This window comes from Dermacentor albipictus, unplaced genomic scaffold (assembly GCF_038994185.2).
Source record: "Dermacentor albipictus isolate Rhodes 1998 colony unplaced genomic scaffold, USDA_Dalb.pri_finalv2 scaffold_30, whole genome shotgun sequence".
NCBI classification, from domain to species: domain Eukaryota; kingdom Metazoa; phylum Arthropoda; class Arachnida; order Ixodida; family Ixodidae; genus Dermacentor; species Dermacentor albipictus.
Window position 1 is genome coordinate 335,129 of NW_027225584.1, and position 24,365 is coordinate 359,493.

At 47.2% G+C, this 24,365-nt stretch overlaps 1 protein-coding gene, 1 long non-coding RNA gene and 1 pseudogene across 3 annotated transcripts; 1 reads left to right on the top strand and 2 right to left on the bottom strand.

Annotated features, from left to right (window-relative positions):
- The first annotated feature begins 6,533 nt into the window (after window positions 1-6,533).
- Window positions 6,534-8,073, top strand: LOC139052723 (uncharacterized). The gene is made up of 2 exons (XM_070529764.1): window positions 6,534-6,898; window positions 7,235-8,073. Exons 1-2 carry the CDS (start codon window positions 6,595-6,597, stop codon window positions 8,071-8,073), a joined length of 1,143 nt encoding a protein of 380 aa, XP_070385865.1. The 5' UTR covers window positions 6,534-6,594.
- A 344-nt stretch (window positions 8,074-8,417) lies between these two features.
- On the bottom strand, window positions 8,418-9,854 carry LOC135908440 (uncharacterized; annotated as a pseudogene).
- Window positions 9,855-10,292: 438 nt separating this feature from the next.
- On the bottom strand, window positions 10,293-17,833 carry LOC135908441 (uncharacterized). Of its 2 annotated transcripts, XR_010566333.2 has the most exons (7): window positions 17,654-17,833; window positions 11,409-11,584; window positions 11,009-11,065; window positions 10,876-10,932; window positions 10,546-10,789; window positions 10,406-10,459; window positions 10,293-10,331 (listed from the first exon to the last, which is right to left on the bottom strand). It is a non-coding gene; the product is annotated as an uncharacterized lncRNA (long non-coding RNA). The 2 variants fall into 2 exon arrangements; XR_010566332.2 differs by lacking the exon at window positions 10,293-10,331 and having other exon boundaries at window positions 10,413-10,789.
- Window positions 17,834-24,365: the final 6,532 nt, after the last annotated feature.

The following is a 24,365-nucleotide window of genomic DNA, read 5'->3' on the forward strand; positions in this document are numbered from 1 at the left end:
CGCAAGGTAATGACAGAATATTGGGTGCCAGTGCTAAGGCAAAGAAGAGAAAAGCTGGAATTCTGCGGAATAAGGCAGCTGTTTCTTTGTAAATAGTTGCACGAATGTTTTGCATCTCCATTGCTAAACTCATTTGAGGTGTTGTAAATATGTGGAGTGCAGTACTGCATGTAATAATGCCGCGAAAGCGAAATTATTCGTTTAGAGCCTAATCTAGACTGCATGGAATAAATACATGTGTCCCGAATGTGAAAAAGGGCACACCAATGAAGTTGTCATGTGTGTTATGGTGCAGTGCCAACATTTTGCTGAATTACTTTTGTGATCGCATGAACGACAAACTCTTTGACGCCGACGATAAATCAAGGCAAAGAAGCTACTCTGAACACCTCAAATGAGTTTAGCAATGGAGATACAAAACATTCGTGCAACTATTTACAAGAACACAGCTGCATTATTCCGCAGAATTCCAGCTTTTCTCTTCTTTGCCTTAGCATTGGCACCCAATATTCTGTCATTGATCTTGCAGCACTGTAACTTTTCAATAGAAGTCGTGCTCACTGTCATCATTTACCCGAAATTCTTTCTCAATCCTAAGGTTGAACCCTTTCGTTTTTTTATGGACGGGCTTTTTAATAATGCAGCGCGTAAATAGTTTTGCATAAATAAAATTATCTTGGGACACCCTCTGTTCTCTGCGGGCCATCTGCTCAACTATGCCTAAAAAACAATAACTGCGTTCTGGTTAACGTTGCCCGTAAGGGCGCGATCCCTTCATTCAACCCGCATCCCCGAGGACGCCGCCGGCCTCTTCTCCGTGACGTCACTCGCCGAGCGCTCAGGTACATTCTAGTACACTGTAGCTCAGGCCTTCTCTTGCCAGACTCGATCTCTCCTCCAGAGGAGCGAGTGAGTAGAGTCCCCGCCGTGGAGAAGGTGATCCCCTTCCGTTTCCACTCATCACGCGGCGCTGCGGTCGCTGTCGGCCCGAAGCGCTCGGCAGCTGTGGCGGGAGCCCTCTCCGCCGGCCTTTTCTGGGCTGTTACGCTGAAACTTCAGTCTCATGGTTAAAGAACTGCTTTCGCCTGAGTGGTAAGGGTAAGCTAAAGAGCAGCCTAATGCAAGGTCGCGAGGAACTGGTCGTTTAATTTCTTCGCGCTTTGTTTATCGCACGCACTTCCGGCGTTTATCCAAAAATGTGTTTGCTAGAGTAACCCTTATGTGGAAGAACGCACAAAACAATAAGGAAAAGCTATAATTATCTCTGTTCCGTACCATTTCTAGACCACAGTCATGAAATTCCGTGCTCTGTTGCCGACGCATGGAGCACCGCACAGACTAGAGCAGGGTTCTGCATGTTAATTTTTAGAATGGTAACTTCAGTCAACACAAACAAGCATTAAATGAACACAAACTTAGTCGAAAGCATGGAGGGAATAGCTACACAAGTAGAGCTTTTTTAATTGCAATGGCGGCCTTTTCTCTGTTTTCCAGCCGGCGATTCGCGTCTCTCGCATGAAAATGCATGCGAATCACAATGACAAAATGCCGCACTTGGCATGTAAAAGTGGTCATGTGCTCTGCACATCAAAGTCGAGCAACGTTTAGCAATTCCGGTTCGTCTAGCACGTCCCAAAACATATCCCCCCCCCCAAAAAAAGGGACCTTCTCTTAAGGAAATTCAAACTGCTTTGTTTGAAGTATTTATAAACTGTAAAGCATGTTTTGGGTGGGATGCTTTAGGCACCCTTGCTTGAAGCTCTTGTAACCGTAAGGTATGAGTCACTGCCCACAAATGGCATTGGAGAGCTGATATCTTCCATACAGGAAGTGCAAGTTGTGCTCTTAGAGAATGTGCGCACCACATTCTTTTTACTGAAATGAATATTAGGAGAGGTTGGCGCCTTTAAGGCGGCACCAGCTGCTCCTTGTCACTTAGCAAATGAAACAAATATGCGCAAGAAGGGAAAATAATGACATGAAATATGGCACTCAGTAGAACAGCAGATGAATAAAAACTATACAGCCTAACAGTACATGAATCGCAAAGTTTTGTGCATGAGTTCAGTACACATTTGCATATATAAAGACACATATTTTGAATAACCAAATACACAACACATGTAATTACACTGCAAGCACAGAAAACAATCACACACTGTCTAGAAATTACGATCACCACATCAATCTGTCTTTAACCCGGAACAACACCCATATCACTCATTTAGCTTATTAGGATCAACTGAAACTTAATATTTCCCCCAAATGTTGGTGTCCTCGAAAAACTTCAAAGCAAGAAGTCCTCTTTTCTGAAGGCCCGCCGTTGGCCATGGACCAAGTATCTTCTTTAGAGTGAATGGTCTTTCTTCTGTCTAGAAGCAACAAATTTGCTTGCAATACCCTTCGTTGTGGATCGTACTTAGTCCACTCGAGGAGATTATACACATCTTCGTCTGTATGGCCACAAGAATACTGCGGACTAGAAGCACGTTTTATCCTGTACAAGAAGTGCCTCGTAAATGCAATTCCAAGCTGCAGGCGGTGCACCAATGTTTCAAGTTTTCTGTTTGCTCTTAGATTTTCCAGAATTGATAGCTTTATACATGGGCTTATAAAGTATAACTCCGAGTTGTTAGATTGCTGATCAAAGCCGGTAGTTGTGTTAAGACGACAGGAAATCTGTTTCAGGAGCAGACGGACTTCACTAAGCAAAAGGCGAAGATTGAGTGCCTCTGCGTTATTGTGCGCCCGATTCGAAGCTGCGTCCGCTGCAGAAGTTAACTCCAGCATTCTGAACTCGATCAGTTCATGCAGGCGAGCTTGCTTCCAACGGTGTGCTTCTCTCGATTTGTTCAAAGCGTCTTGAACGCCCACAAGCACAGCAACCGCTGCACCCTCCACATTTCCACGCTGACCGTGTAGAGACTAAGCAGTCAGAATACTTGAGTAAAGTGTACACGTGAAAAAGCGACAATGGGAAGGGACCGCGCCGGTCGGGCAAACATAGAGTTACTGTATATGCTACCAAAGGTAGCTACTTTTGGTAGCATATACAGTAACTCTAGGCAAACAGGGTGACGGGCGCCACCGCGTGGCATGAACCAGAAGAGCGACACTCCGCGCGCCGCAGCTTTCAAACTGAAAGGAATCTAAAAACATTGTGAATAACAGCCTTGCCACTCTTCGCTCGCAGTTCCCATTCAATTGGAAAGGAAGGGAGATAGGGAAAAGGTGACTCGAGAAGGCAACGAGACGCTACTATACTCGCGGACAACTTTTTTTGGCTATGAAGCCAAGGCTATGGAAACCAAGCGCGCCTCTTTCACCGCTGCTGGAAGTAGTCCCGCAGTTTTGTTCCTGTTTTCTTAAGTGGGAAATAGAAAACAATATTATTTTTGTTTGTTACAGCACATAATTTGACATGATACGCAACACTCATCAGTCAGCTATATTGCGACGTTAGCGTTTCAAAAAGAATGTGAGCGGTAGCGTACAGGAGCCAGTGCAATGCATCTGCAATTGCACGAATATGTGGTGGCGATCTAAGATATGCGCCATGCCAGCTTGCTGATTGGCTGAAGGAATATCCCGTGTGGAGCGTCGCAGGAAAGGCTGTTTCGTAAACGTAATTTTGACGTTGCGTGACGTTACATGGGCCGCCATTGCTGAGATTTTCCGCCATAATTTTTGCTGCGACGAGCCGCGCGAATTCTGCTAAAGAGCAGCCATATGCAATGGCAGCCGGGAGGAATACGTATCGCCACATTTTCCCCGTCGTTTGGCGCCATGAAAATCTTTTGTTCATAACGCGTGTTCATAGTATTTGCATCGCGCTCGGGTGTTGTTGGCATTTGTGTTTTGGGCCATCATTCTTTAAAAGAACGCGTTTATACGAAATAATATTGGTTGAACATAGCAAACTTTCTGCAACGTTGTCCACTTTTCACTGCTGCGTTTGTACTGTTATCAAGATTAATGCCTTTTCGCCCAATCAAAAGTTATGGCAATGGCGTCTTCTTAATTTATAAAAAGGAATGTACAGGCGCCGACAAAAGTGCTATACTCCACGCAGCGGGAGCCGGCGCAACGGATGGATGGATGTTATAAGCGTCCCCTTTGGAACGGAGCGGTGGGTTGCGCCACCAAACTCTTGATACTATACTGCCTAATGTCCTACCTAGGTTAAACAATGAAAAAAACTGGCTGTGGCTTAGCTAAGGTTAAGCCCAGGATGCGAAGCATACTAGCCTTTATTTTAACGCGACAGCGTTAAGGAGCTCGTGTCGCAGAAAAGCCGGTGTCGTCGGCGTCGGCTCAGGCGTGCGGCGCTTGCTCAGGCGCACATTTCGTTGTCGCGCCGAACGCTGCGTTGCTCGACGCTCACCGCGTCCGATGCGTGGCGTGTAGTCGCTGCGCCGTAGCAAAGCCACCTAGAAACAGTCTCTGTAGCACGCCGCAACCTTCGCTTCTCATTCCAACGAGCAGCTCTGTCTCCAGGAGGCATCTCACCTCGTGAGTGTCTAGCAGAGGCAAGCGCAGCTGCTTATATAGACTATTTTACCTAAGGCAGCTCGGCGCCGCCTTATGCATCATACTAGCGCCACCTGTCGGCTTTCACCGGAAGCGTCATTGCCGCGCCATGCTGGGCTGTTAACTGCGCCGGCAGTGCCTTTTGGCAACGTGTTCGTATGAGGTGTGCCGACGTTTGTGTCTGTGAATTCCTGCGGAATTTTTGTTAGCGCGTTGCAGACGCATCTTTCTGCTCGCGAAGTCTTCATCGCTGCTAGGAAATGGCCACAGTGGCCACAACGAACAGAAGCACGCAACCAGGAGCCAGCGGGCCCATCACATTGTCGGCTGGGGATACGATCGACATCGGTGAGTGTGTGCGCTCAACTCGCAATGTTTTGCGCGTCAATTTCGCGTAGAATAAACAATGCATGCTGTCTTTCATCGTTCGCTGTGTCCGTGATCGCGCAGCCAGCAATTACATACAGGTGCGTCTGTGAGTTGTACTTTGAACGGGAGTGTTAGCAGCAGCTGTCAGCTCGCACGTTTGTGGCGGCGCGGACACCGCATCTTCCCATCGCTCGCTATCCTGCTATGAACAATATCTTATCGCATGACTGGTCTGCAACCAAGCTGCTTAGGATCGCTTCGCGGCGGTGTCCTACCGAAATCTTCGCTCTCTGTCGCAAGTGCTTTCCACTCAGACATGTGCGGAACGACGCAGTTTGTACTGATCTGCGATCGCGGAAAGCCGTCTAGCAGTCCTAATAATCCGCCCGCATCGCTGGCGTGCTACGAAGCCTCATCTCGCGTAATAAATGGAAACGATGTGGGAACGAAGCGATATCTACCGTCTCAGAGAAACGAGCACTCCGCGGTAGCGCAGTGGCTATGGTGTTGCGCTGTTGGACTTAAGGCCGGCCGCAGCGACCACTGCCGTGCGTTGTGTTCACACTAAAGGAGCCGAGCTGGTCAAAGTAATCTGGAGTACCCCACTACAAACAGCATTTAATGTTTTAATGAAGGGAATGTAGGGACGTTGCAGTCTGAGCCACGGGCATGACAATGTCGCCTCCAAGTGCATCTCACAGTTTTTTAAAATTAAATTATGGGGTTTTACGTGCCAAAACCACTCTCTGATTATGAGGCACGCCGTAGTGGAGGACTCCGGAAATTTCGACCACCCGGGGTTCTTTAACGTGCACCTAAATCTAAGTACACGGGTGTTTTCGCATTCCGCCCCCATGGAAATGCGGCCGCCGTGGCCGGGATTTGAACCCGCGACCTCGTGCTCAGCAGCCTAACACCATAGCCACTGAGCAACCACGGCGGGTTATCTCGCAGCTTAACACATATGAGATCGATGATCTGTATTCTCCCATCGCATGTTCCCATTGTATTTGATAACCCACCCTGGTGGCGTAGCGCGTTGCGCCATGGCGTTGCGCTACTAAGCCCGGGGACGCTGGATCAATTCTCGGCCGCGGCGGCCGCATTTCGATGGGGGTGAAATGCTAAAATGCCCGTGTACTGTGCATCGGGTGCACGTTAAACAAGCCCAAGTGGTCAAAATTAATCCTGAGTCGTTCTCTACTGCGTGCCTTGCAATTAAATCGTGGTTTTGGCACGTAAACCCTTAGAATGTTGCTGCAGTATATGTAAATATTGTGCGCAAGGAAGCTTGATTAGTTATTCTTACAGCGTTCTAGTTTTAGCCTGCATATTCACTCACTGATTGATGTCACCTATTTTTCAGATGGAGTGACTTACGTGCACCCAATGTTTGTCAACAGCTGGGTGGACGATGTCAAGGCATGGCCAAGTGTGTCTAGTGCCCACATTGTGTGCTACCTCATCAAGAGCAAGGCGTGTGACCTCAAAGAAGCTGAGGCATACAAAAGCCTAGACTCCTACAATTTTGTACAGAGTGGCTGGGTGGGCCAGGTGCTTTGTCACAATGTTAACGCAGACTTAGTGTACCTCAAGGCGGATGTTCGACCATCGCAGGCCATAAATCAAAAGCCTTGGACAGCGTGGGCTTGCGTAAGGCACACCGGACAGGTGATCACTGCTGGTTGCTCGTGTATGGCTGGAAAAGCAAGGGTTTGCAGCCATGTTGGTGCAATACTGTGGAAAGTTGATATGGCTGTGGCCTCGGGAATGACCGGCACATCATGTACTGACCGAACAGCTCAGTGGAACAGGGGAACAAAGAGGAATGTGGAACCTGTCCTGCTTGAAGATATGGACTTTAAGCTGCAAAAACGAACTGTGGACTCCGAAAACAAGGCCCCAAAACCCACACGAAAGTTTCATCACTTCGGAAATGATGTAGAGCTGATGAACCACATTGGGAGGAAACCATTTTCAGATCTCTTCAACATTCCTGGTGAGGGCACATTTCTTCCAACATGAAATGAGTGCAGTTGTGTTAAGTGAAATGACTTAAAATTACAGCGGCGGCTGTTCCTTTGAAACCCTATATTTTTTTTTGCCACTGTATGGCATCAGTATGTTTTTTGGCATCGACACGCATACGTTAGGAGACTGACAGGTTATTTGTTGCCATTTATTTAACATAATGGTAATGCAGACTGCGATAGGTGTTGGTGCCTGTCAAATACAGTAGATATCATGTTTGGTTATTGCACATCATTATATATACAAGTGGTGTTAGCCGGCACAGTGCAGTGTGAATTGTGTGTAATTGCTTTTTATCTTGCAGGTACCTTGCTTCATAGTACATTGAATGCGGCTGCTTGGGACCCACGTGCTACTGATCTGCCAAGCCAGCCTCGCCACTCACATGCAGACCCTTCGGAACTCCCAAAAGGCTGCGACCCTTGCAGAGTATTTTATCAAAAGTTTGTTATGCTTTCGAATGAAGGACGGGCTTCCCTTGAATTTGCCACTAGGGAACAGGGGTGCCCGCTATGGCGCATGGCCAGGCGCCTTCGCATAACTGCATCAAATGTAAAGCGGGTTCCTAAAAGGGAAAGCACTGATCCCTCGAAAGCTGTTTCTGCGCTTTCAAATTCAGGCTTTACCGGTAATGCTGCCACAAAGCATGGGCTGAAGTATGAAGCCGTTGCAAGAGTAGCATTTACGAGGAAGACTGGTTTGGCTGTAGCGCAGTCGGGTATGGTAGTGAGCAGTACACATCCTTGGCTGTCTGCAAGCCCTGATGGCATCTGTGCTGATGATGCTCTAGTTGAGATCAAGTGTCCCACAGTTTCAGATTGCACGGTATTAATTGAAAAGGGAAAGTATGATGTTAAGCTTGTGAATGGGGAACCTGTGCTTTGTCCAGGTGGCAAAAATGGTTACTATGACCAAGTGCAGTTTACCATGTTTTGCTGTGGCAAAAGCACCTGCTATTTTTATGTGTGGTCGGCTGAAAGTGATGTCATTGTAAATGTGCCTATTGACACACGGTACATTGAACAGAACTTGAAGAGGCTCAAAACATTCTACTTTTTGCATCTCCTGCCTCACCTTGAGGACCTACATTATAAGAAAAAGCTGGCTATGTGCAAAAAGTATGACGAGATTTGCAATTTGTGATGAGCAAGTGAAATTTTATTTGTTCATAATGTCTGCTTCATTGGAGCCATCCAAGTATATTGAATGAATAAAAAAACATTCAACCACATTTTAACACCTTGGCTTCAAATCACTTCCATAAGCTTCACAGGTACGAAACCAGTGAGGTTACAAAAAAATTGACAGTGGCTTCGCTCGGCTATGCCAGTATATACGTAGCAAAAGCTAAGGCATAGCATGGTTAGCCTTGGTTAATCTTGATTGCAAGTCCAGGCCAATAAAGCTTTCGCTTTAAAACGGCATTAGTGAAGTTTACCCTACTCGCTTCTCAGAGTGCTTAAGGCTAAATTAAAGTACACACGGGACATTTATGTTTTTGTCTGTTCGTTGATGAGCGGGCGTTTAAGGTTACAGAGTCCTGCACAGACAAGGACAATTTTGCTGGCATACTTTCTTGACTTGATGGGCAGTACTTGCTTGAAAATTCTGTACGTCTTGATTCGGTTTATTGCCCGCTCAACATGAATTCGTAGCGATGCGATGCGCCTAGTTTCGGTGACTTCACTTTCAGGTAGCTGATCCTTTCCTGAGAAAAAAAAGATGAAGAGGCAGTCATGTACATGTAATTACTGTGTAGCTCTTAAGTTTATGGAGGTTATGAAAATACTATTGTGGACACCTACCTTTTGTAAATGCAGGCCTGTTCATTTTAATCTCTTGAGCCTCAAGATAAGGGTCAAGCTTGAAACCACGGTCTGCCATTATCTCATCACCTGGAAGGAGGTACTCTTCTACTCCACATGTCTTTACAATGTATTTGTCTGATGCCCTGCCTCCATACACATCTGACACAAACATTATAAATCCATTTGGTGCTATGACGGTAAGAAATTTCATCGTGTTTGCACCCTTGTATTGGCTGTAACTTTGGGATCTGGCCATCAGTTTCCGTGGCCTTTGCATTAGTGCTTCAGTGCAGTCGAATATGCATGTTGTATGACTGTACTCGCTGTTTCTGAAACTCTCAGGCATGCTTGCCCGCAACATGAGCGGGGAAGCCACACAACTTCTTGCATGATTTTCACGAGGTCGTCCAGCACTCTCGAAAATGTTCTAGAAACATAAGCTACAGAGACCTCGAACCGTCTTGCTAAATCTCCACAAAGGAGGCCAAGTCTAAGCCTCATGAGTGTCAATAACAGCTGGTCTTCGATGGTCAAGAGCTTGCGAATTGTCTTGTCTTGAGTCTTCAGTGCTGACACGAGCTTGTCAAATGCAGCCACAGAAATGCCAGTGTAAAAAAGAATGTCATCACTGGTCAGTGTTCGATAGGAAATAGTTCTCATGGCCATAGAAAGTCTTGTGCTGGTGTAGGAATGGTCAGCTGGTGGCAGTTCCCATTGTGTGGAGCTATCTTTCATCACCTACAAGAAAGCGGAAAGGCATGTCATGATGTAGAACACGTTAACATTACAAAATATTACCTTTGTATTTTTCCTTGTCATGATGTGCTCGGTTTTGCTTACGTGAATCTGACAAAATGACAGTTTTGTGAGAAACTTAAACACGTAATCTGGCAACTCAAATAATCTGTGTGCATACTTACGTCAACTTCGTGATCTGATACTAAGCTCCCACAAACTTCATTTTCTGCAACACTGCTGTCTGGAGTAGCTACACCATAAGTGAAAGCCTGTAAACAAAGCACAGCAGCAATCATCACTGCAGTGTCACAGAGGAAGTAGACACGATCATGTGGAGAGGACAGTGCCTGTACACTCACATCTGGTGCCTTATCCAATGTACAGGGTCGTCCTTTTTGAAAGGGAACACGCGAGCGCGTGGCCTGTGCGCTGCGGCGGCTGCCTAGAGCGCCGGTCAGTGGCAGCAAGAGGAAGCACGTCCGCTTTTGGCGTCATCTATTGACTGTCAGAATGACTAGGCACGGCCGATTGGACGCGCCTACTGGACTCCCTTCCCCGTATTACTGATGCGCAAGGAGCGAGGCCTGCAGATAGCAAATCGCGCTCGCGCTGCAGGCCCCTCTCCTTGCGCATCAGTAATACGGGGAAGGGAGTCCAGTAGGCGCGTCCAATCGGCCGTGCCTAGTCATTCTGACAGTCAATAGATGACGCCAAAAGCGGACGTGCTTCCTCTTGCTGCCACTGACCGGCGCTCTAGGCAGCCGCCGCAGCGCACAGGCCACGCGCTCGCGTGTTCCCTTTCAAAAAGGACGACCCTGTACATCTGACTAGTGAATTTCCAATGTGAAGGGAAACCTGCAGAAGAAATTGGCAGCTCAGTTCCACTTGCAGCAGCATATGAAAAAGCCTAAATTGTCCTGACCACTCACATCTGGTTCACAAACTGTGCCAGAGCTGGGAAACGTATCTTCATTGCACTGAGCCTATGAAAGGAGAAACCATGTGAATGTGTGTACTTCTTAAACAGGCACCGTGTTCAGAAGCCTAGACTGGCTGTGTGAGCACTTACATCTTCATTCCCCAAAACATTGTTGAATGATGTGGTTTCCATGTGTGCTGCAGCCTGTTGAAGTTGAGTTATCTTTAAATATGACAATACAAGGAGGCAGAAGAATTTACACGACTGCTTACTCTTTCATAATGTGTAAAGAATTGAACAGCACTTGTGCCAGTAAGTGGTGCAGGAGGTCACTTACAGCTGGTTCACTTTCAAATGCATCAGTGAACATTGCAGGCTCACTGTGGGAAGTCTCCTGTTGAGAGAATGATAGCAACAGTTGGCATGGTTTTATCGTGTCTGGTGTACCTGTAAGCTTTAGCTGTTGGCATGATTGCTTACTTCTGTTTCCTGACATGCACAAGTGCTGTCTAGAATTGTCTTGGCACTATCTCCAACCTGGTATGGGTAGGACACATAACAGTGAGCACATATTCTGAGTGATAGTATGTCAAGACAGTGAATGCCTACTCACATATTCCAAACTGTCCAAAAGCGAGGTGAATGTGGAAGCTTGTGCATCATAAGTGACCTGTAAAAACACATCAATAGCTTTAAACCTGTTGCATTGACAGAACTTCCGCTGGCCTACATAGTTATGAAAACTTCACAGCGCGGGAAAGACCTCGTTGGGGCATTTCAAGTAAGTGAAGTTATTTGTAGGCAAAACATCAACTAGCTAAGTTCTTGTTCTCAAAGACAAGCTTGTTTAACAAACGAAATATGTTCCCCTAGTGTGGTACCCAGCATACTTAAATCTTTCTCGTGACTAATTGGCTACATTGTTCTTATAACGACACACACTGGCTATTTTCCATAGTTCAATTCACTGGTATGTCCAAATTCTGACAAATTAGACCACAGAAAAGCCTTACACTCTGCGAAGGAACCTGACGCGACTCTTCATCTCGTGTGTCTCTGCTCGTTTTTCTCTGGAATGGAAATAAATCATTATCAGCCACACAGTGACAACAATCTGTACACTTGCCTTCCGCTTAGTTGGTGCTGGCGTATTTTCGTCACGGTTCAATCGTCTGCGCCCAAAGATAACCTGAAATATTACGAAGCTTTTTTTATTATCGCAGCTAAAGATTCGTGGGTTTTATGTGCCAAAGCCATTGACAAAATTATGAAACGCACTGCAGTAGAGACGAACTTATTAATTCTGACAACGCGAAGTTCTCAGACCACCCAAGCATTAGTACGGGAGTGTTTTTGCGGTTCGCCTCGATAGAAATGTCGCCGCCTCGGCTGCGTATCGGCACCGAGACTTCGGCCTTGGCAGTGAAACCAGGGGGCGGACACTCCGTATACATCCCATTGGCCGTTTTCGAGCAGACGCTCTTTCGACGCTAGCGCCAAGGTCCCCTTCAGTTACGGCCCTAACCAATGCGCGACGCATTAAGCCAAATGACGGCGCACATGATTGTTTACGTTGTCATGGCAACAGCAACAGCAGCCGCGTGGCACCTCCTTTCCCAAACGTTTTTCTTTCTTTTTTATTATTATGCCGACCCGCTCCACTCCCTTTCCCCCTTTCCCCCATGCCGCGCGCGCCGCTCACTTTTTTTGTTTTTACCCGTAAGCGGCGCGTTTTTTCTTTTTTATAGCGCGCTTGTTATCGCGCGTGGTGCGCCGTGGGCTATGCGTTGGCACGCACGCAGTCTTGCCCATACTTATATTATACAAGCATGTGCCGGGGCATAAAAAAAATTCCACTTCCAACACAACAGATGTTTAGTCTCGCTTTATTGACTTCGTTCCCGAAAAGAGATTTTTCTTACAACGTGGTGTGATACACGCTCAAAAAATGAGCAATAGTGAGAGGTGGGCTCGGTAGCTGTGCCACGACACGGCTTAACCCACTTCTGTTCACCATGCAGGATTTCGTTTGCGCTATCTCCTGCGTGCTGTTCCCCGTTCTTCTGGGCCCGGTATCAGCCATCCACGTGAACTACCCTTTCCCGGCTTGCTTCGTCACCGTGGACAACTGGCGCCTACTTCCAGCGTTGGCCACTGTAGTTTCTGCGGCGCTGGAACCTGGAAACTGGACGCTCGAAGAGGAATTCATGGTCACACCGTCATCGACTTCATCAGGCACACTGCGTATAAATCATCCCCGCCAGCCGGGCGCGCTCTGTGGGCTCGGTAGCTGTGCCACGACACGGCTTAACCCACTTCTGTTCACCATGCAGGTCAGTAACCAGTGTCGCCTTTTCGCTAAAAAATCTAGCAATAGATGCCTTATTCAGCTACCGAGCCCTCAGTGCTGTGTTTGTATCATGTCTGATTGTATTAACAGCGTTTGTTCTTTGCTACTTATGTTATCCGGAGATATTGAAACTAACCCAGGACCCCCCACCCTAAATGAAATACTAAATGAACTAAAAGGCTTGTCTTCTGGTCAAGCCCAGCTCATTGGAGACGTGCAGAGCCTAAAGAGTCAGCTCTCAAGCACCGATAAAACCATTTGCGAACTAGGCAAAAGAATCGACAGCTTAGAATCTCACTACCACCAGCTTCAAACGCTCCGAGCGGAATTAGACACCGTTGCAACCACCACCTCTCAGACTACTCGACAGGTCTCGATATTGGAGACTCGGCTTGACGACATGGAAAACCGCTCCCGACGAAACAACTTGTTGTTTTATGGCATAGCGGACGATACGCCATCCGAGACCAACGCTCAGTCTGAGGAGCTAATCACGGCGTTTTGCAGGGACCATTTCAATGTAGCCATCGAATCTAAGGAAATCGAGCGTGCCCACCGTCTTGGTCGCCACTTGCAAGACCGCTGCCGCCCCATAATAGTAAAATTTACCTCATTTAAAACCAAGGAAACTGTTCTCGCTAATGGCTCTAAACTCAAAAATACACATTTTAGCATTGGGGAAGATTTCTCGCCTCTCGTTCGGAACGCACGGAAGCACCTTCTCGCTTTTGCTAAAGAAAAATCTGGTCCTTTTCTTTTACGATATAAAACATTATTTATGGGCTCCAAACGCTACGTATTCGACAATGCAACCGAAACTATCGAAGAAAAATCATAGCAACCCCCTCCCCGCCCCAAATCATTAAATGGTTCCGTTTCTGGTCACAAAGCTAATCTCTCTATTTCGATTATTTTCACAAACATTCGCAGCTTTCTTTCTAAACGCCACCACGTGTCAAGCCTTGTATCTTCATCCAGTAGCAACTTACTTATTCTAACTGAAACGTGGTTGACCTCTGACGTCACCGATGGCGAAGTTTTATCCGACTTGCCCAACTTTAATCTTTTTAGAAAGGATCGTCTCGGCACACGCGGCGGTGGCGTGCTCATTGCTGCAAACAAACAGCTTTCGTGTTCTGTTATCAAAATATCCTCAGACCTTGAAATATTATGGTTAATCTGTCGTTCCGCACCACAGTCGGTGCTCTTGGGAGTTTGCTACAGGCCTCCTAGACACACTCCAGATTTTTCACGCGAACTTAATAATATTTTAACCAAACTTTCGACTAAATACCCTAATGCTCGCGTCGTTCTCTTGGGAGACTTTAACTTTCCGAATATCGATTGGATGACCCTAACCTCGTCAGCACCCAATGCGAAAGAAGCTAACGAATTTCTTGACGTTTGCCTAAACTTTAATCTTACTCAGCTAGTATCACAACCTACACGAGTCACTTCCGATACCGCCAATATTCTTGACATAATCTTAACAACAGATCCAGGGAGCCTGTCTTCTATAACATTTCTAAAAGAAATAAGTGACCACAAAGTAATTCATGCTAATTTTGCCTTTGTCCCCGAAATACGCCACGCTTGCAGGAAAACAATTCGACTATATGACAAGGGGAACTATGGGGCCATCATTAGTGAACTTAATGCCTTTTTTCCCTCGTTTCAAGATGGTTTTTGGGAACGACCTATTAACGAAAACTGGTCACTCTTCAAGAACAAAATGAACCGATTAGCTGATGACTTCATCCCTAAGGTAACTTTCCGTCCTACCCGCCAAAAACCTTGGTTTACTAAGTCATTAAAATCGCTTGAAAACAAGAAGAAACGTCTTTTTCGTATCGCCAAGACTAGAAACAGTGTTTGCGCATGGGACAAATACAACATTGCAGAAAAAGCATACTTAACAGAAGTGCGCAACGCTAAATACTCATTCTTTCACACTGAGCTATCAAAAATCCTTGCTGATTCACCCAAACGTTTCTGGCAAATTCTAAACCCACATGACACCCCTCCCGTTATCCTTACTAATCAATCTGGTCAAGAAGCAAGTTGTTCAGAAAGTGCCAATATATTTAATACAGCCTTTTCGTCTGTCTTTACAAATGAACCTAACCCTACTGAAACAGAACCGTTTTCCTCTAGTTTACCAGAAATGCCACCCATAAGCATTAGTTTCGCTGGTATCCTGTCTTTAATTGAAAAAATGAAATTGTCATCTTCTACTGGTACGGACGAAATAAATTCCAAGCTCTTGAAAAACACTAAGCACATATCTGCCGAATTTTTACTGTTACTGTTTTCCCAGTCACTTTCCTCAGGAATTCTCCCTTACGACTGGAAGTGTGGGAAGGTCATTCCAGTTCACAAAGCAGGCAACAGAGACTGTCCGTTAAATTACCGCCCAATATCTCTAACCAGTGTGTGCTGCAAACTCATGGAACATATCATATACTCTCAGGTCATGCATTTCCTTGATTCTAACAGCTTTTTTAATCCCTCTCAACACGGATTTCGAAAAGGCCTCTCATGCGAATCCCAACTAGCCCTTTTTCTTCACGACCTGAATGCTAACCTCGACACTAACCTACAAACAGATGCCATTTTTCTTGACTTCACCAAGGCTTTTGATAAAGTACCACACAAGCGTCTACTAATGAAGCTCTCTCAACTAAATCTGCCACACGACGTTCTAAACTGGATCACCCAATTTCTGACTAACCGCTCTCAGTTTGTTTCCCTTAACAATGTCAAGTCTGACTCGCTCCCTGTAACGTCCGGCGTGCCGCAGGGATCTGTCCTCGGCCCACTTTTATTTCTAATATATATCAACGACTTGCCTAATAATTTATCATGTAACATCCGCTTGTTCGCTGACGACTGTGTTATCTACCGCAAAATAACTAACATATCTGACCAAACAGCCCTACAAAATGATCTTAATAAAGTGTTAGACTGGTGTAACCGCTGGCTAATGACCCTTAATCCTAACAAATGTAAATTAGTTTCCTTCCACCGCCGCAAAAACCCACTCCAATTTCCTTATAAAATCGCTAACATACCAGTTGGAACAAGTGAATCCTATAAATACCTTGGTGTAACATTAACTCCTGATCTTTCCTGGCGCACCCATGTCACGAATATCATTTCATCGGCTAACCGATCATTAGGATTTCTAAAACGTCATCTACGTCACTCACCCTACCACGTAAGACTTTTGGCTTACCAATCGTTAATTCGACCCAAACTTGAATACGCATCACCAATCTGGAGCCCTCACCAAGTTTATTTGATTAACGCTATCGAAGCAGTGCAAAATCGTGCTGCTCGCTTCATTCATTCTTCTTATTCATATGATATCAGCGTGTCATCCCTTAAGAATGACTCTGGTCTGCCTACTCTTTCGTCTCGCCGCAGGATCGCCACACTATCACTTTACCACAAGTTTTATCACAGTTCTTTCAGCCATCCACCTTACATCGCTCCCGCCGCTCGCACATCCCCCCGCACGGGCCATCCACTTCAAGTCACCCGACCCCGTTCTGGCACCACTACTTTTTCTGCATCATTTTTTTGCCGCGCAGCTTCAGAATGGAATGGCCTTCCCCACGACATTGTTTCAATCACCTGTCCATCACGTTTTATTCAAAGTGTATCCATATACCTGTCTTGTTAAATACCTGTGGCATTTGTAACATCTCTGTACAACCCACCCCTTATGTAACACCCCCTTGTGGGGTCTTTAAGGAAATAAAGTGAAGTGAAGTGAAGTGAAGGTGCATGACATATACAAGAGTACTAAAGACAAAAGTTCACAGATGGTGAAATAACAAAAGAAAGTGCTAGAAAACGCGAAGGCTATTTCATGTACACACATATAAAAACAAGATTTTTATATAACGTCCTCAAGACCTAAATGTAGACGAGCTCCTGATATGTGCACTAAGATATTGCACAAAATTGGACGACGTGCATGACATAGTCATGACAACTATAAAAAGGGAAAACTCAGTGGTAATGGCAAAGACAATGACACGCAAAATACCTGAAAGATAGAATAAAATGCTAACATTGTTTGATTGAGAGCCATACCAAAAGAAAGCTTACTTATAAATCTGCACGAAAGTATATGAAATGCTTGACACGTTCATTACTGCTGAACAAATTGAAAAAACATGGCAGAAAAAAATAACATTGTACTAAAAACTGAAACACACATTATCACATTATTTTGCACTTGGCCACAACTTGAGTAACGGTGGCAAGGAGAACAGAAGGTAGCCGGCTTTTGCAGCAGCACATAGAAAACATTCGCAGAAAGGCTTATTCCTCAATCAAAGACCAGGTAAAACAAGCCAACACGACTTTTCTTTCTACCCGAATGCAATGCTTAGCAATAAAATTACGTCACTTAAGGCACTAAGACGTACCTACTGGGCTCTCCCTTGTATAATAAACACGAACTGCAATAATCTGCATGTAGGACACTTGCAATGCTCATGCTTTCCAGAGGAAAAAAATGCGTATCATGCCTACACATGAAGGTTGTTCGCGCGGTTTTCCCATCGGGGGTTACTGAGATAGTACACAAACACTAACAGTAATTTTTCAGCTGTTAGTTGGTTTGCAAAACGTGATACACAGAAAAAGCACTGAGGGCAGTATGGAAAGCTGGGCAAGTTACTGATATTGCAGAATGAGACTTGGCACAGAAAAACACAAGTCACAGACCAGGTGACAATGAGGAGGAACATCTATTTGTCAGCTTTCTCTACCGGGAAGAAGCAAGTGTAGCACAATCAAGGCGCAACGACGTCCGGAGCCTCATGGAGTACACAAATGGACAGGGCTGTGTTCGTGTACATGCGCCTTCTGATGTCCTTGGGTCTGAGCGCTCACCTGTTGTCTTTAGGCACCCGGAACAACCTTGCAGGACTTGTTTTTGAGGTATTTGTGCACCACTGCACGATGCACGAGCGGTACGAGTCGTGAAACGGGTGAAACATCGCGGAGCACAAGCACACAGCTGCCGAGGACCACGGAACTGACGAAACTAGCCACGTCGGTCAACGCACAGCAGCGCACGCATGTCGATGACAGTAGATAACAAAAATAAAGCGTTACGTAGCGGACTAAGCAGCAGCCGGGCCGGCGGGGATGGCACGGCGGCGCGGGGGCGTAGACAGTCGAAGGTGAGGGAGTTGAGAGGGTATTAGGAGAGAGGGCGTAGGAGAGGAGTTGAGCGGGGGGAAGGGCTTGGCCACCTGGATCGGCGCGCGTGCGCGCGACGATCTACGAGGCCATGCAAGGGAAACGGATTTTTGCGTCGCCCATTACAGAGATGGCGCCAATTTCCTGTGCCACCGGAACCGGGGAGTGTCCACCCCCTGGTGAAACGCCTTAACCGCTAGGCCACCGCATCAAATCTATTATCGCAGCCAGGAACGGAGGCTTCGATTCAGCAACAATTGCTGATAGATCGCCACGGACAAGCGAAGCGACGAAGATGTAAAAAGTTAACGTCTCACCAGTTAGATATGTCCGCACCGATAGCATGAAGCCTAGCTCAATTGTAACATTTCACAGCACCACTATCGAGCATGAAACTGCGGCAGGTTTCATATTCAGGTTCGGCAGAAATAGAGGGGCAGAAATAGCTACAAGCTACGGTACATGACTTCAAAGCTTTTTCACTAGAGCTGTAAAGGCCCAATGTCTAAGGCACTAATTATACGAAATGCGGTGCTTTAGAACGGGTCAGGTAGCGATGAACAAGTGTTCACTTACCTTTCGCTGGTAACCCAAGTTCAGCATCGGCAGCGGGTTTTGCTCCGTGCGTTTTCCATCAACGAAATGCGCAGAACACACACGTGAATTTCTGTTTGGCACGAAGTCTTTCCTGTTTATCAGAGAAGTCCACTGACGACCCAAGTCGACGTTCGCGGGGAAGCGGTGCAACAGAAACATATCGCAACCACATTGCTCCTTCTTCACAGCGTGTTTTTCGCACAAGCTATCCGCGATATTCTTTTGTTTTCGCTGGTTGTTGCCACAACCCACCACTACACAGTGCTGACCGGACGACGTAGGCGCGGTGAAAGGCATTTCTACTGTTAACCAGCGCACGCAAAAAGGAGAAAACACATTGAAACAGGCACGCGTCAGCTTCTGTCGAGCAAATTTAACAGCCCAATGCAAGAGGGCCACTCTGGGTTACCGGAAACGGAAACGGCGAATCGAACGCAGTGCTCCTGGTTCGAGAGTATCCCCGCTCTCTCCGTAAAATCGTGTATAAAGCCGCGACGGCGCGAGCGACGGCGCGAGTTGGAGCCCCGTTTCTCCTCTGTCGTGACGTCACGGTGTTACGTGGTCAGCCTTGAAGGCGACGCCGCGAGCGACGGCGCGAGTTGGAGCCCGTTTCTCCTCTGTCGTGACGTCACGGTGTCACGTGGTATTGGAGGCGACACCGCCGCGCCTGAGGAGCTGGGTTGAGCTCTAGTAATATGCTTCGCATAAAAAGAAAAAAAGAAACAATGTGAACTACCACGCCCAAATTTTCTGATCACCTATTGAGAACTGTGCTTTTGTACGTCTCCATCTTATGTCGTTTCCCTACTTTTCTTCCACCAATCCTCCAATCGCCTCTTACTAATGTCTATTGCGGACATGTTCGCTTTACGACTGCTCCCGCTGAACTCAAGGGCTTCAAGGAGGCCAGCGGTGCCTAAATCGACCGCTCGGTAGAAGTCTTCACATTCTAATAAAACATGCTCCGTCGTTTCCCTAGCTTTACCGCAGCAAGCACGTGCTTCTTCTTCCTTCTTATATCTCGCATTATAGGTGCGTGTTCTAAGGCATCCAGATCTCGCTTCGAAAAGTAATGAGCTTCCCTTTGAGTTATTATAAATGGTTCCTTTCCTGATTTCGTTTTTTCCTCTAAGGTAGTTACTCATGGCAGGTTTCTTTTCCATTGTCGCCCCCTATGAGATTATTTCAGCCTCTCTGACTTTCCGCTTGACCTTCTTTGTTGCTGTGTTGCCCACCCTACAGGCCGTATACTTGCTGGTAACCTTCCTAGTTCTTTTCCTCCACTGTGAATCAATGTCTTTTCCTGTACAGGTACCTGAACACTCTCCCAGCCCATTTACTTTCTTCCATATTCCTCATTTTCGTTCTGTTGGGGACGACGACGAAGTGTCTTTTGATACAGCGCTGTTCTTTCTAGCTCCGGGTTATTTCTGTGAAAACCTAAGTTCATCCGCTGGTCCTCGCTCCCTGCTCAGTCGTAATGGAAGTGGACGACCCCGCACGTCTGCCGGCGACGGCGGCGTCAGCGGCGGCCGCCTCCAGGAAGCGGATCGGTCAGCAGAGCGACACCGACAGCGAGGACACCCATGTCTACTCTCTCAGCAGTGAGGACACTTCCGATGACGACTTCCAGCTTGTACAGAGCCGCAGAGCGAAGCGACGGAACACCAGGACGTCTTCATCGTCAAGCACGCAAACAGTGAGACAGACACAGAGGCCGGACGCCAATACCATCATCTTTGTACCCCTGCTTCCCAACGTCAACATGAAGCTACTTAACAGGCAATCTGTGTCGATGTCACTGGAAGCCTTGGTGCCAAATGAAATATCGGACATTCGAGTGAACAGCCGGAAAAATCTTCTGGCGGTTGATGTCCAGCATGCGGCTGCTTTGACCACTCTACGCAGCGTAACGGACCTCGATGGCATTCAGGTGCGCTCTTACATCCCTCTGGGATCTGACGTAGTCACCGGCGTTATCTACGACGTAGACATCGCCATCCTTAATAACGACTTGCCAATTCTTATCAAGCCAGCCAATGATGAGGTCATCGTTGATGTTAAGCGGCTAGGCAGTTCACGCTGCGTGAAAATAGCATTCAAGGGCAAACATATACCCTCGCATGTCAAGGTTGGACACTTCAGACATGCAGTGCGGCCTTTCATTGCGAAACCTCTCCAGTGCCGCAAATGCATGAAACTGGGACACGTGAGCAGCGTCTGCGAAAATCAGGCAGCATGCCCCCGCTGCGGAGAGCCCCACGCTGCAGATAAATGTGGCGCGACTGTGGTGAAGTGTTCAAACTGCGGAGGATCACATGAAGCTTCATCGAAGAAATGCCCACATATTAAGAAGGAAATGGCCATCTTGAAAGAGATGGCGAGAGATCATTCATCTCATCGCGAAGCCGCCGAAAAAATCAGGAAGCGACGTTCACGTCACCGGCGCTCCTCAAGACAGGCTTCTCAGGGAAGGCGCATGCCACTTCCTACAACACCACCTCCTCCTCCCCCGCCTAGGCCAGACAATGTGGAAAGGACCGCGAAGAGCAAGTCCACTGAAAAGGCCACATCTGCAGAATCTTGGCTGGCTCTACCAAAACGACAACATTCACCAACAGAATCACAGCAAACTTTCGCTGGACAACCCCCGACGTCTACTGTCGGCGATGTGTGCGACCAAGACAGGCAGGTGGCTAATATGCTGCAATCGCTAATAATTACAATGCGCATTATACTGAACAAGCTGCAAACACCAGCAGCTCGAAGCGCTCTGCAAATACTGGATGCACTAAATCCAGTGCTTGCTAGCATCGTTTAAGCACCATGGCTCGACCAATAGTCCCCTTCCGCACTGAACTTAAAAGTGCGTCGATCTTTCAATGGAATGCCAGGGGTCTAAGGACCCGTATATCAGACTTTCGCCAATTCATTTTCACAAATCGCTTCCCCATACTGGTCATTTGCGAACCAAATACATCAACTCCACTCAGACTGTCCGGTTATGAATATTTCGTCTCGTCCACATGCGGTGCGAGCACGAAAGTGATCATCTACATCCGCACGGACTTCACATATGTCGCTAACGCAATAGAGCCTCATGACGACAACCAATATGTCTGCCTAAATGTCCAAAAGAAGAATGTGTCATTTACACTAATTGGAGCCTACATATCCCCAGCGGGTCACTTTGACGGCGAACGACTTAAGAAAATATTACTAATGAACAATGGTCCCTGGGTTATCACAGGTGACTTCAACGCGCATCACCAGCTATGGGGAAGCACTAAAATGGACTCCAAAGGCAGGAGCCTTGCCTCCTTTGCTGCCGACCATGATTTGTGCTGTGTAAATGACGGCAGCCCTACATTTCTGCGAGGCACGACCTACAGTAGCTGCTTAGACTTGACTTTGGTGTCACGGCGCTTTGCCTCGAGCGTCCAATGGTTTACAGACGTAGAAACACATGGAAGCGACCATATTCCAACATTCATAACGATTACAGGAATTGAGCAACGCTCCTCTACTGTGTTGCGTACAGTTGATTGGACAAAATTTAAGAGGGATATGGATGACACTTGTCGGGAAGGCCTCTCACACACTATCGAAGAAACAATCGCAGAGGCATTGAAAACGTCCGTGTGCTCGCTTACAAGGTCAACAAGGCGAACAGACTTGGACGTGGAACTGGATAGGCTGCGTGCGGCACGCCGACAGGCGGAGAGGGGGTATCGGCGCACGAAGTCCGTCTTGGATCTGAGGGCTTCACGACGCATACAAAAAAAAATCCAGCGTCGCATGGATAAATTGGAAGATAAGCGATGGAAAACATTCTGTCAGTCGCTTGATCCCCGAAAATCGCTCTCGCACATATGGAGAACGGTTAGGGGTCTTCGCTCATCTTCGCATCAAAGGAAGCCCTTCGCTGCTCTGGCCCTCTACCAACTTCGCTCGGAACTTCAATTGGCTGAAGAGTTCTGCGCACGGATTGCTGGGTCCGTGGCCGTCATTACTGACGCAGCATTGAATGACATCCCTGAGGCACGTGTACCAGAAATCAACGTGCTCTTTTCACTCGAAGAGCTCGATGCTGCGTTGGCGACTTGCAGGCGTTCTTCGTCACCAGGACCTGATGACATCACGTATGCTGCCCTATGCCACCTTGGACATGACGCACGTGATGAGCTTCTCAACTACTACAATGAGTCTTGGCAGAACGGCGCCGTTCCTAAACAATGGAAATCGAGCCGCTTGATCCCCATTCTGAAACCTGGAAAGTCACCGCTTGAGATCTCATCATATCGTCCGATTGCGCTTTCGAGCTGCGTCGGCAAAGTGATGGAAAGAATGATTCTTGCCCGATTGGAATGGTACCTAGAACGATTCAACATCTATCCGAACGCCATGACAGGCTTCCGTCGAGGTCGCACGTCCATAGACAACGTCATTGACATCGTAACATGGGTCCAAAATCAAAAAAGCCTCAAGCGCCTGTCTGCGGCACTTTTTCTGGATATAAAAAGGCGCCTACGATAACGTCACCCATGAGGCCATACTAAACTCACTTGAGGCTGTTGGAGTTGGTGGCCGGATGTATCAATGGATTCAAGACTATTTGACTGAAAGGCGTTTTTTCTTACAGACCGAAGACGGCCCAACTTCAGACCATTACATCTGCCGTGGTGTGCCGCAGGGTGGAGTGTTGAGCCCTATTTTGTTCAACCTCGTCCTGGTAGGACTAGCGGATTACCTACCGCAGACAGTACATGTCTCAATATACGCCGACGACATTTGCATCTGGGCCTCTGCGGTGACTCGCCCTCAGCTAAGAGCCAGGCTTCAGCGGGCGGCAACCATGACGGCTTCTTATCTCCGAGAACAAGGCCTCAGTGTGTCTACTGAGAAGTGCGCATTACTTGGTTTTACGCGGAAACAAATGTCATCGTATCCTGTTACCATCAATGGTCAAGCTGTATTCTATGTTAAGACACATCGCTTTCTGGGCGTCATCATTGACCGCAACCTCTCGTGGAGCCCTCACTGCGTCTATCTGAAGAAGAAGCTAGTCGCCATTGCTCAGGTCTTCAAATTTCTATGCGGGAAAAACTGGGGTACACCAGTCCATTCTATGTTGCAGCTGTACAGGGTTTTGTTTCTCGGACTCCTACGTTACAGCCTACCAGTGTTGTCAAATGCATGCAAGACGAACTTTCGCCCCTTGGAGAGCATACAAGGTCAAGCCCTACGCACGTGTTTGGGGCTGCCTCGGTGCACGTCAACAGCAGCAACAATTGCCATCGCAGGAGACCATACAATCCAGACACATGTAGCTGTCGACTCTCTCAGAGCGCACATTCGCCATCTGTCAAGGATCCCCGACCACCATTTGGCCTCCCTACCAGCCGAGAGACCTCAAGCGACCTTTTCACGAGTGATTAACGCTCATCAAGAGTACATACCAGCAAGTTTTACACCGGCGGTGAAGCCTTCCTCCCCCCTGTGGTGCCTGCGACAGCCTCAAGTGAATTTTGATATTCCTGGAATTACAAAAAAGTCAAATCATCCATCGCCGGCTCTGAAGCAACTTACACTCCTATTACTGCACCAGACGTATCATGACCGCATACACATATATACCGATGGTTCAACCTCACCTACCAGCTCAACTGCCGCATTCGTCGTTCCAGCCAAGAACGTTACAGTTAAATTCAAACAGTCGCACACGACTACATCTACATCGGCAGAACTTGCAGCTCTCCATGCCGCTATGATGTACATCACCGAAGAGCCAACAGAGAAATGG

Excerpts from the sequence above, each read along its gene's own strand:
- LOC139052723 (XM_070529764.1), top strand. The coding sequence starts at position 6,595 with ATGGCTGGAAAAGCAAGGGTTTGCAGCCATGTTGGTGCAATACTGTGG. Across the intron at positions 6,899-7,234 it reads AGATCTCTTCAACATTCCTG|GTACCTTGCTTCATAGTACA; the intron begins GTGAGGGCACAT and ends TTTATCTTGCAG.